The sequence below is a fragment of the Falco peregrinus genome, chromosome 4 (assembly GCF_023634155.1).
Source record: "Falco peregrinus isolate bFalPer1 chromosome 4, bFalPer1.pri, whole genome shotgun sequence".
NCBI classification, from domain to species: Eukaryota; Metazoa; Chordata; class Aves; order Falconiformes; family Falconidae; genus Falco; species Falco peregrinus.
In genome coordinates this window covers 33,023,062-33,035,540 of record NC_073724.1, presented here as the reverse complement: position 1 = coordinate 33,035,540, position 12,479 = coordinate 33,023,062, and the positions used below count along the sequence as shown (strand labels likewise).

At 45.9% G+C, this 12,479-nt stretch overlaps 2 protein-coding genes across 4 annotated transcripts in view; one reads left to right on the top strand and one right to left on the bottom strand.

Annotated features, from left to right (window-relative positions):
* Nucleotides 1-4,847: 4,847 nt before the first annotated feature.
* On the bottom strand, nt 4,848-7,796 carry SAT1 (spermidine/spermine N1-acetyltransferase 1). Of its 2 annotated transcripts, XM_005231900.3 has the most exons (6): nt 7,518-7,794; nt 7,208-7,259; nt 7,040-7,123; nt 5,778-5,879; nt 5,652-5,692; nt 4,848-5,357 (listed from the first exon to the last, which is right to left on the bottom strand). In XM_005231900.3, exons 1-6 carry the CDS (start codon nt 7,581-7,583, stop codon nt 5,187-5,189), a joined length of 516 nt encoding a protein of 171 aa, XP_005231957.1. In that variant the 5' UTR covers nt 7,584-7,794; the 3' UTR covers nt 4,848-5,186. The 2 variants fall into 2 exon arrangements, with proteins under 2 accessions (XP_005231957.1, XP_005231956.1); XM_005231899.3 differs by having other exon boundaries at nt 7,040-7,259; nt 7,518-7,796.
* A 356-nt stretch (nt 7,797-8,152) lies between these two features.
* The window catches only part of ACOT9 (acyl-CoA thioesterase 9), a 28,949-nt gene continuing 24,622 nt past the window's right edge, over nt 8,153-12,479 (top strand). Inside the window, exon 1 of one of the 2 annotated variants that reach the window (XM_005231902.4) lies at nt 8,153-8,651. In XM_005231902.4, coding sequence (XP_005231959.2) covers nt 8,620-8,651 — 32 coding nt within the window. In that variant the 5' untranslated portion in view covers nt 8,153-8,619. The remainder of the gene's footprint in view (nt 8,652-12,479) is intronic. The other variant, XM_027778930.2, reaches the window with a different exon arrangement.

Below are 12,479 nucleotides of genomic sequence, written 5' to 3'. Positions count from 1 at the left end.
TGCAGTGGTATTTCTATGCTGGTGACTGAAATGGGTCAAATGTGAAAGTTCAGAGAGATTGTGAAGAGTCCAGACTGGAGTTTGCTCATCATGAGAGCAATTAGAAGGAGACTGTTCAAAGGAACCTTTGCAGTGGTATCTGTGTGCCTACTTACAGTAACCAGCTTTGGAAAATCTCACCCTGCAGTTTTACCACTGTGTTTTGAAAACACCACAGCAATATCCAGGTTACTTGGAAACACCAATGGGCTTTCACTTGGAAAACTACTGTCTCTCTCTTGCTTTTTTCCTCGGGTGGAGGAAGGTTTCTAGTAGGAATTTCAGGGGTTCGTGTCCCTCCCCTACTTGGTGGGCTCCTGAAACATGACTTGGAAGATGTGAAGCCACCTCATCATGCTGTAAGCAAACTTTCAGGACAGGATGGGCACCTGCTTTTTAACCTGTTTTGGTGGAGAAGGGAAACAGCTCAAGAAAACGGAGATGCCTTTTCCCTTTGGGTGAATATGACCAGCTGACACCTGCTGTGTGAACAATAGAAATACGCAAAGGTCCAAATGCGAATAAACAAAACGTAGAGGAGTTTCGTTTGTTTTTCATCCTCATGAGCTAATTATCCCCTGGGGTTTTATATCTCTTGCTTTGGCCTCCAGTAAATCTGTGAAATGAAACCAAAACTGGTTTGAAAAGGGAATTCTGCCACGCCCGCCCCCACTTTTCAGTAGAGGTATGTGCCTGTTATTAACCACCGTGAGTGTTTCTGATTGTAATAAAAATCGGAGGGTGGTAGGGCAAGGCCTGGAGAACAGCAGAAGTGCACCTGGCAGTGCTGCACTGGTGTTGGCTGTGCTCCTACCCCAGAGCCCACGTTCACCATCTTCAGACTTAACACTCTCCTCCATGAGCTCCCTACAGGGACTAGTCTGAGCTCCTGATGGGCTGTAAAGCCCTCCATCAAGGTTGCGCTTACCAAAAACCTGCTTGACAACAAAAAATATTAGCCAGGGCTTCTGGAGAGAAAGAAGAGTCCTGGGAGGGAGTTGCGCCTGGATGGTGAAGTTATACCCTGCTTTGAGTGTGCAGTGAGATTAAACATTAGTGGCAGGCACATTAGTCCTGCGTTGTTTTGCTTCAGATAGCAGCTAATGCCTTTATTTAAATTGCAGCCGCTTCCCCGAAACCTGAGTTCCAAAAAAAAACCCCCAAAACATTTAAGTAATCCTGCCCAGGCAAGCAAAACAAGTGGGCAAAGCCGAGTTTGCTTGTGAGGTGAATTATTTAAACCAAGAAAAACAGCTGCACGCTGCAGGTTTCATCAGCACTGCCAACAGTCAGCCCATGCCCCTGTGCGTGCGTGTGTGTGTGTGTGTGTGTGCATGGCTGTGTGTACATTCCTTCAGCTCAGCTTTTGCTCCCCCGAGGCGTGTGGAGGGAGAGCCCAGGGTGAGTGCTGTGAGGAGGAAACTTGTGCAAGCTGAAGGAAATAAACCTTCTGGTCAATTCAAAGAAAGGGAGGCACAAAGCACATCTCTGGGCTAGCCTCCAGCCCAAGGTATCGCTGTCCAGCAGTGAATTATGCAATGGTTTCTGGAGTCCCTGCTCCATATGTAGCTGGTGTTGTCCCTGAAGCTGAGACCCCTGCATTCAGCTGGACAGGTTCCAGGATGACAAGCCTCCCAAGACAAAACACCATGTGCAACAATGCATTAAAATACCTATATGCTCTTTTGGGCGGAAAGTTTACATTGGCTTTTTGAATTACGTTGAAAGCAAAGGCTCTTTAAAAGAAGAGGGGAGGGTGGAGGGTTGTTTTTCTTGCACATACTATGTTTTAACTCAAATTATGTAGACAAAAAAGCCTCCTTCCATGCTGTCGCTATGGCTACAGCTCGGAGCATTGTGCAGGAGCCTGCAGGCAGGAAAATGCCAAGTGGAGAGGGGGCAGCGAGCCCGGCACTCCTTCTACTTGTAGCCGGGTATGACTTGCGGCTGCATCCTCTGTCCGCAAGTTTGTCTGAGGCCACTTTTCCATTCCCACCTGATGGGAACGCGGGAACTGCAGTTGTGAAGTCTTCTGCTGGCTGGCTCAGCCTGAGAACTTCCTGGGTCATGAGCTTGAAAGCAAGAGCAAGGAGGATCTTTGCACCTCACCTCCCAGAGATGTTTTCAGCGCTGTCACACCACCTGCTCTCAAACTCTTCCCCAGAGTCAGGCACGCTGCAGCAAGGGAACAGGGTAACGCAGAAGGCTGACACACCTGCAGGCCCCACGCAAGCCCTGTGCCTGTGCTGTGATGGATTCCCACTGCTGTGATACCAGTGGCTGGCTCAAAGCCTGCTGGTATTGCTTAGCTCTGATCATACGCTCACACTGCAGCTTGGTGGTGTGATCGTGATCCTGGAAATGAAGGAAGTCAAGCCAGGTGAGGTCTCTTCCATGTCTAAACCCAGAGAAAATAAACTCTGTTGTATGTCTCGATTGTAGTTACAGAGTCACTTCGCTCCTCTGGTAGCTTGAGAAAAAGTTATTGAGGGAATTAAAAAATCGGTCTTTTCCTGAGCCATGGCGCTACCATATCACTCTGTTGGAGAGACTGTTACCATAACTGTGGGAATATTTCTGCTGGTTTTAAAAACCCTACCTCTTGGTAGGATCTCAGTAGAAGTCACACCTGAAAGGTTAGTCCTTGTCTTTACTTTCACATGTGAATGTTTAAAATTATCACAGCTGGCTAGAAAAGGTCACCTCATATAGCACCGCCTCACTTGTTTTCTGTGACTCCCTGAGAATCTGTTTCAGCAGATTACATTTAGAAAATGCAATGGTAAACCACATTGGCAGAAGATACAATAAACACTTTTAAATTGATTGAAAATTTGACTAAGCTACTTACTTTCCTAATTAGAATGCCTAACTAGTTAGCTCTTTCCGTTCAGTCATGCAGCTTTGATACTCCGGGGCCTGTGCTTTAAGCAGGTCTGTCCTAGATATCTAATGAACTGTTAATTTGAAAATAAAAGCATTCTTAAACTGCTCTACTAGTAATCACCTTCTGGACTGATATACAAAGCCAAAAGCACCAACTTAAAATAGCTTCAAAACAGACTCCATTAGGATGGAGATGCACGAGTAAGATGCTCAGAGTGAAGTTACTGCAGCTTCACCAATGAGAAGATACAACACCTTGACACTCAGCAAGAGCTGCTGACGACCAGCTCCTCCTTCCCATACTGCCTCCAGTGCTAGCTACCAGGCCAGTTCATTAGGTGGGCTTACTCCCACCTCCTTTGGCCTACTGAACTGGGGAAGAGTTCAGGCTCAGCAAGAGCAAGTAGGAAGGTTTGTAGCCTAGCATTTAATCTGCTGAGCGATTAACTGAGTGATTAAGTGAGAAACAGATTTCTGTTCCCCTCGGGCAGGAGAGGGACTTGAGCCTCTGAGTCCTGCATGTGGTATGAACTCTCTCACAGCAGCTGATGTGCGGCGCAGACACGGGGAGTGTATGGAAATGACTGTTCCTTATGAGAACCTGATCTGCTAAGCCAGGGTAATTTATGTGACAGGTTCTGGGCTCAGTCCTGCCTGTGTTTGTGCATACGCTACCTTCTGCTCTGTTCCAAGAGCTCCTGTATTTCCTTCATGACCTTCTAATTCCTGAGGCAACAGCTGACAGCCGTATCTCACACCTGGGCAGAGCTGGCACACTACTGCCTATGCCTTAGGTAAAAGCAAAACAGAAAACAAGGATGGTTTCACACTAAATGCCCCCCCGCCCCGAGCCTGCTGTTGGCATCAGGCAGAGGGGTATCTTGTTCTTAAAATCAGTTTAGCCTTACCCATGATTGAAGCAGTTGCTGCCCACTACTCTGGGATGAGGAGACATCTTCCAGAGGACACATGATTTATGCAGTGACAAACATCTGTTCAAAGCCTTTATTTAAACCAGTTCACATTACCAGGCAGGTTTAAGTCTCTTCCCTTACTTTGATCTGGCCAAAAGCAGCCTTTTATTGCAGGGCTGCTGGAGCAAGAGGAGCGCAGTGTAAAACTTTCACCATCAGCTTATGAGAAGGGCAGACACAGTATTGCAAAGCTGGTAATTTGTTTCAAACCAGATTCAAAAATTGATGAGCACCATTGTTTTCACTTACTGCTGCGCAAAGGCTTAAACACACAGGATGTTTTCCACTGCTCAACACAGCCCTTAGCTCCAGGCAGCTCAGCACTGCCACTGACTACACAGCACTAAGGCACATGCAAGAATTCTATACCATATCTGAATCATATGCATAAATCCAGATTACCAGCATTTAAGTTTGATGTTTTAAGTATCACATAAAGGAGTGCTTTGTGGTCAAGTAAAAAACTTTCCCTTGGCTGGTCAAACCCACTTTTGTGATTTAGGCTTTGAAATTACAGCTACATGAATCTTCCCGTTCAGGGTTACATCCTTTTCACTGAGGTGTTCTGCAGTTAACTGGAAGTCCCAAGGAAACAGTGCCTAGAGCTCCCCACTTTCTAAGTGGAGCTGCTTTCCAAAGCACAAGAAACCTTTAGCCAAATTCAGCAGCTCCAACTGTAACTCAAAAGGTAGCCGACTAGCACAGAATGCTCCCGAGACACGACACTCTGCACCACACAGGAAGCAGAGGTTGATCTCTAACCCCTCCAAACATTCAAGATTTGGAACAGGTGCCCAGAACCTCACCACTGGGTCCTGCAGGCATACAAGGACTGGGACTGGACAAGTTGTGCTTCACTCAAGAAAACATTTGGGTGAATGAGTCTTTTATTAATGTGCATGTCATCCAACTGAAAACTGTGAGAATTAAAAGTCAAAAATACTGCCATGAAGTGAAAACACTATTTATTTTTATAAAAGGCAATAATTAAACAAACCCTACCAGTGTGTACATTGTACACATTTGAATGACACTTACAAGAATGAAGTTTCCATATACAAAGATTACAAGCCCACACTGGTAAAGAATGCATACAAACACATACTCAACTTCACAGATGCCTCAACTCCAGATCACAGTAGCAATTACTCTAGGACCACACCTGCATAGATTTTCATTATTAGCATCCACACTACTTTATTCTACTACAAACTGCACACAGAAAGCAAGGAGAAGTTTATTCAGAGAGCACATATATTCACAGAAAGAATTTGCTGGAATAATCTCTCACTCTTCTGTGGCCATCTTCAAGAGATATTCTTTGTCAATTTTGAAGAGCCTCCACCCCTCCTCAGTGGACAGATCAGATGCACCCCTTCTCTTATAGAACCTGATAGATGGTTCATTCCACTCAGCAACAAGGAAGTGCATACTGCTGCAGCGGCACTTCACAGCAACCTGCAAGTGTGCAACAACACATTTGAACCAACAGCACCAGGGAAGCCTACTAAGAACTGGTGAAACTATTCAGCAACTATGTATCACCAGAAGTCATCAAGTTCATTGTTGGTCACTTCAGCACATGTCACTGTTTAACAGACTCTAGACAAGTCTAGTTTTTAAGCCATCTAGTGTCCTGTCAACTCCTTTAATTCTGAGTAGTGCTGAAGGAGAAGCTCTCACGCAGCTAGCAGAAGAGCAAGAACATCGTGTTCTCAGTTCTGCTTGTTTAGGCTTATCACTTAGACATACCTGACTCAAGTTCTTCAGAATTTCTGACCCAATGCCAAGTCCTAAAAAAACAAACCACAGAAAGAAACGTAAGTTTTAATTTTGAAGTCCTACAGGAAGCAACTCATCTAATTCTGTAATACATACCTCTATACTCAGCCATCACATAAAAATCTTCAAGATACAGCAGTTTTCCAATCCATGGATCGTAAGTGAAGTAATACATGGCAAAGCCCACAATGCAGTGTTCTGAAACAAAGGGTTAACTTTAACTAGTCTGAATTTAAAAAGGCTTAAGTCTTATATGCATGTTTAAAAATACAGATTGTGACATGCAGACATTTGCTACTGGCTTAGAATTAGGAATGAAGTTCACAAGTAAGCACACAACTGAAAACACAAGCTCTGACAAACTTGTATCTACCTAACAGAATGAAGATTGCCCTTGCCATACCCTGAAATCCTCAAAAGGAACACAAGGCTTTTTTTCCTACAGAGAAATGCATACCCTACTGATGTATCAGTATTTCTGTTCTGGAAGACAAGAAAACACTTTTCACAGCAGATCAATCTTGATGATTGCCTCTTCTACCTCAGCAACCAAAACAGTCTACCAAACTCTATAAAGAACACTGACCTTTCAATGTATATTCCTCCAACTACACTGTGCGAGAAGGCATGCTCACAGGTCACCTTTACAGCAGCATTTCCAGCACCTCAATTTACGCTTCCACAGAGAGAATCACTTTTCTTTACCTTCACCACCATAAAGTCACAGTAAGTAAAGCTGCAGCTTCAATTTTAATTCTGTGGCCCAACACTAAAGAGAAACCAACTCTTCCAACAGCAGCCCACTCAAACCTAAGCCTTGAGTATTTTATCTACATGTACTGTAACACTCTGCACATACTGTAAGAGAAGCGTGCAAACAGATTTCTGATCTACTGTCTTTGGTAAAGGTTTGGCAACAGCACTTGTCCCTGTAGACCTTACCTCATATTATGATCATCTACTTTATTGTGTAACGGATCTTTTAGTTACCTCCCCGCCCATCCATGTACACAGAAGGGCCATGTACATGGCGAAGCTAGAGACTGTAACCTGAAGATTGGGGACAAATTAAAGAAAAAAACGTGATTCAACAGGATTACATCAAGGTAAGTCAGGGTCAAACAAGAAAAGCCATTTAATTAACTGGAGTCAAGTAAATTACGTTACACCTGATCTTCCCACGCCTCCAGGATTAGCAACTACTTCAGCAGAGTATCACAATACATTACTGCATTTAACAGTTAACCTATTCCTCCTACCCCAACTGACTGGCAGAACCTTACGTACAATCGATAACATTACGTATAAGATGCCTGTTGTGTATTTAGCATCTAGAGGTAAGTATTGGGAATCCTCACCTTCAGACGACCACTGCTCTTTTGGCACTTCTGCAACCAGACAGTGGTAGAACGGGTGCTCGCCAAAGCCATCCTCAAGCAGCTCTAGAAAAGCAGAATAAATCGGCACCTGAGCTACAGCCACCGTCACCAGGCCACCAACCCGGCGAGCAGATGCCGCTTGGATACCTTTCTCGGTTAGCACCACTTGATCCTCCATGTCCTCGTACTTGGCTAGTTCCTGGAAGAGAGGGACGTGTCAGCGGACTCTCCCCACCGGCCCCCGCAGCCGCTTCCCCATTGGCCGCTCCCCGCCCCCGGCCTTGCGCAAGAGCTTGTTTTCGTTCAGACACAAGGGCGAGAGTGCCCCCCTCCCCCCCGCAGGCTGCCGGGCCGCCCACCACGGCCGAGACCGACGCCTGAGCGGGTCTCCGGCCCCGCCGCCGCCCGGGCTGGGGGACACGCAGCTACCGGCCCCGCATCGCCTGCCCCCCCCCACCTTGATCAGTCGCAGCAGGTCGGGGCAGTCCTCAGGACGCGCGGCGCGGATGCTGAACGAGGCCATTTTCGACGGCGCTTCCCCCTGCGGCCCCCTCGGCTGACGAGTCCCCGATGTGTGAACAGGAGGAGCAACTGCTTCTTCATTCGTGTCCCGGGCGCGGCGGCCACCTGCGGTCAGTCAGGCTGCGAGCATGTCCCGGCGGCGTTGAGCAGATAGGCGACCCCCGTCCGGCTGGCGCCGCGTCTCCGGCTCGACCTGTGCCCGGCGCGGTGGCCGGCTTCCCTATTTATAGACACTCACGCTCCGCCTCTCCCCTCACGCAGGCCAATGGGAGCGCCCGTGGTGCTCGCCCTCAGCCAATGATAGCGCCCCTCCCCGGAATCTCGCCTCAGCCTGCCAGCAACAGCTGGTGCGGGATGTCTCGTGACTCCCCACCCCCACTCCCCCGCCCGCGCGGTAGCGCCCCCTGGCAGAGCCGGGCGGCGCTGCAGGGCGCCCGGGTTAGACACCCCCCACCCTTCTCCCTCAGCGGCGCGGGGGGAGGGCGGCGGGCCCGGGGCTGAAGGGGACCCTTGGCGCTGCCTGGCGAGCCCGCCCTGCCGCCCCCCGGGGCTGGGGCTTCTCCCGGCACCGGCTGCCAGGGTACCCCGAAAAGCGAGCCCGTCGCTGCCTCGGCGAGCGCGGCTGCGCCCGACTCGGGGCTGCTCCTGCCGGGGCGCCGCGGCACCGTCTCGGGCGCCGTGGCGCCGCCTGGGCCCCGGGGCGCGGCGGCTGTCGGCACGGTATTTTTCACGGCTGTGTTGAGGAAAAAACAAAGAGAAGCCGCTGTAGTTGGCTGAAACACTAAGTAATGGTCCGTATCAAACCCCGCGGGGCGCGGAGGGTGCCTGGTACCGAAGTCCGCCCCGGGGCAGGCGCGGCCTGGCGGGGGAGGGCGGGAAACACCGACGGCGGCCTCCGGGCTTGGGGCTTTCCCAGCCTGACACACGCACCGCCGCCGGCACGGTTTACCGGCCTGACTGGAGGGGAAGGGGAGGTGCTGGGAGAAGCACGATGGACAGGAGTGTTTTCGAAACGAGGGATCTGCCAGTAGTCTGCCATGAGGGAGGCTAAGACTTCTTTTCAGTGGAGGTATGGATGTCCTTGAGGAGAGAGGTGGGTGTGATGGAGAATTCAATCTGGATGCTTACCAAAATAGCTTTGGAGTATGAAAGGATGGAGGCATTAACCCCAGCCCACTTCTTCCTCTGAACGTTACCTATGGACACAGATCTGTGCTGCAGAGCGAGAGCTGGATCCTGATCTAGATGACCGTGCATGTCCATAGACCTACCAGCTAGGCCACCCAAAGGAGGAGTATGATTCTTTGGCGTAAACGTGGTTTTCTTTTCACCCTCTTCTATAAATCTTGCAACTATCATGCCCATTCTTAATTACTGTAAAGGAGCTCTTTATTGTACATGTAGCTTAATCTGACTTGGTTTAAGACTGACTTGGGAAATGGGAAGACATTAAGTTGTGCTACTGCCTCAGAGTAACAGTCCTGAAAACCTGGATTCCCAAACAGTCTCACAACACTCGCACCCTATTTTTCAGTGTATCCAACAATGTACAAGGTTCTCCCTCTTTTAAACAGAGGGGCTGCCATGGAACATGATACTACAGGAGAACTGTATTAAGAAGCGTGGATTCTGGTGGTAGGTGCTAGCCAAGAAAATCCTTTGGCAGAGTGGAAAGTGCCTACAGTCCTGGAAGAGTGGTTTAGGACTTACGCAAACACTCTAACTGGCCCAGTTTACCCTCTATTGGAGCAAAAATGGAGATGCCCAAAGAACTGAAGCATTTCCAAACCATAAAGCAACAGCCAATGGCTATAATAGAAAAGTTTTGTTTCATGAGTTATGGATCTGGAAATCCTTCAGGACAGGGGTTTTGGTAGGGAGACTGACTCTGAATAAACTAGCAAAGAATAGACTCAGCCCAAGTACATACATTTAATGAATACACATTTTTTCAATCCCTAGAAATTACCTGACTGGGATTAGAAGTGGGGAATACTGTCTCTGTGAAAGATTTAACAGCGTTTGTGTTGCGTCAACTCTTCTTGGTTTACATTTCACAATGAGGAAGTCATGCTGTCAGGGAACTTACTGTTGTATAAGATCAGGAAGTGCCTAGTTCCTTTCATTCTCAGGTCAGAAAAGTCATATGATTTTTGAAGTTTCAGGGGAAAAAAAAAGCTTTTTCCACTTTTGACTTCTTTGATGTCCAGCTTTAACTTGCTCAGAAATATGCTGATACTGTGTTACCCCAGTGAATACAGTTCATTGGAGTTAGCTTTAAAGTTCAGAAGGTAGAAGGAAGTATCCTGAAGTATCAGAAACGGTTTCATGAAACAATAGGAAAAGAAGACAATAAAAAATAAAAGAACAAGAACAAGAAAATGAAAAATATCTAATTATTTAGTTATATATTTATTACATTATTTAATTATATATTTATTTTTTATATATTTATATATTATTTAGTTATATATTACTAGAGGCATTTTTTCAGAATAAGATTAATAAGAATGGTAAGAATATTTTAGAAAGAGGTTCTAAAAGAACTCAGTTTAGTGAATGCATCAGACTGATGGGCCTTGTACTTCCTTTTGTTTCAAGTCTGTTTGTCTCTGAGCAAGTTTTGTGTCATCTTGACGTAGCTGAGGTCAGTGGTGAAATCTCTAATGACTTGGATAGGGCTTGGATTTTATCCCTGAGTGGTCAGCCTGTTTATTTGCATTTCTCTCCAAGGGAATGAGTAAGTGGTAAGTCTCCTGAAAAGGATCAAGTTTTTCTTAAATGATGCAATAATGTATGCTGGAAAGTGGTTAGTGAACGTGTTTAAGGTAAACCAATGTTGAAATTACTTGTTATAATGAAATATGCACAGAAGTCTGGATTAGCTTGCTTTTCTGTTGCCAGACAGCAGCTTCTTCCACATAGAACCTGCTGACGGTGAATCCACCTGAATCCTTCCACAAGAAGGGTTGGTACTTTGGTGTTTGCCGGGTGGAATGATTAGAATTATCTAAAAAGATCATGCGCATTGTCCTCCTCATTTTATCTCCTCCCTAAATCTTACTTGTAAGTGAAGAAACAGAAAATGCCATGTAAAATAGCAGACACCACTTTCTTTTTTAGCGTGCAAGAGGAACTGGTGTTAATAAAAGCACACAGAGTGCTAGGTAAGAAGCAGGTTTTCCCCACTTCTTCTCCAGAGATGGAGGTCTTGTCTAGTTTCAAGCTACAGGAAATAGCCATGCTAGTTCCCCAAGATCCTTTCACGGCAATGGAACTGGACAATTTATTCAGAGAGTTATGGGACCTCAGCTGGACTTGTACTGATAGTGTATTTTCATTTGCACCTAAATGTCTGAACAGCCTCTTTTCTTGGAGGCTGGACAGAAAGGCTCCAAGTGGGCGTCAGTTTTCTTTCTTTACCGTCAACTAATCAAATTCTCTTTACTTCTCGTATTTTAATTTTTTATTTCCTCCTTTGCTAGGATTTCCTTTGATTTCCTTGAATTCCTGTATGAATGCCTCTCTCATGCTTCGAAGATTCTGTTCATAAGAAATAAAATAGGGAAGGAGAAGAACTGCCTATTCCACATTAAAATGCAGTGAGCTAATAGAATTTTTCTTATACTATCGAATGTTCTCAAGTATTTCAATCCAAATTGTATCTCCAAATTATATCTCCTGCCAAATCTCTGCAGCAAAATACAGAAAATGCAATTAATATTCAATATTGACCTGTAATTTATCCAGATTAGTCTTCGGACAACATTCAGGATTCTCTTAGCATTTTACTGACTAATTTCTTCCTAATACTTAGAGCTTGCACTGTTATTTATGAGTTCATAGTTGCTTCCCGGTACTTTTTCAAGTAACTTACAATTACTGTTTATCAACACCAGGCTGTACATAGGAAAAAAAAAAAAATTTCTATCAGAATAGTACAGAATAGTAAATAAATACCACAGTAGCACTGCTCAGAATTCGGGGCAAATGCAAAATTAACAGTTTCATATAACAAAAGTGCATGAATTTCCATATGCTGGCAATAAAAGGACCATCATTTTCCATTATTATCTTTGTAGACATATTTTAGGTCATTAGAACCCTATTCCTGTAAGCTAATACATCTCATCTGTCATTTGGAATAATGCAATGGGTTTACATTTGATGAAGCTGGAATTTAGACATAACTAATTATCTGCCTGCATCCACACATCATCTATATCATGCATGCAAAAGGTTATAGAAATAAATGTTGTGAAGAAACCAAGCCAGACCTCAGTTTTATAACTTCATGTTTTGGATGCAGTAGAAGTCCCTTCAGCTCTGATCCTGCCATATACTTAAATCAGTGTTCTTGGGTGCAGTACCTCAGGCTCTAAAAAGAATCCTAGGGAATCTAAATTCTTCTTTAAAACTAACAGGGGTTTGTATGATGAGCAGATGTTTTTCTTACATGTCACATTCATGGTTTTGTCTTTTGGCACAGTTTTCTGTCCTGTCCAGAGATGATTTTTTCATGGCTTCTTGGTTTTTGAACCTGCAGTACACGCCCATACCAGGTTTCCACATTTTTTCCTACAACCAGCTGAATGAGGTTTGCAATAGCACTCTCGATTTCTTCCTCGGTAAGACACACAGAGCAGGTTTATGCATTGTCAGGTAGCTAGGTGTGACTGCCTAGGCCAGCATATACAAAGGCTGTACCTGGGGACTGGCCTTGTAAGATGTTCGGGGGTGCAGGCCAGGTGAGAGGAGCTTCTCCCCTACCGTGCCGTGCATGCCACTCTACCTGCTTGCTGCCTTCTCCACAAACAAGGCTCACCCACCAGGCTCTTTGCTTGTGCCTGTGCCTGGTTATGTGGTCATCAAACAGGAGGGAAGTGCTTGCACCACA

Bases quoted from the DNA above. Each gene is read 5' to 3' on its own strand.
- SAT1 (XM_005231899.3), bottom strand. From the start codon at position 7,583: ATGGCCTCGTTCAGCATCCGCGCCGCGCGTCCTGAGGACTGCCCCGAC. The intron at 5,880-7,039 runs GTGAGGATTCCC...CCTTTGTTTCAG, and splicing joins AGAGCAGTGGTCGTCTGAAG to AACACTGCATTGTGGGCTTT. The intron at 5,358-5,651 runs GTATGTCTAAGT...GCACACTTGCAG, and splicing joins TTCTGAAGAACTTGAGTCAG to GTTGCTGTGAAGTGCCGCTG.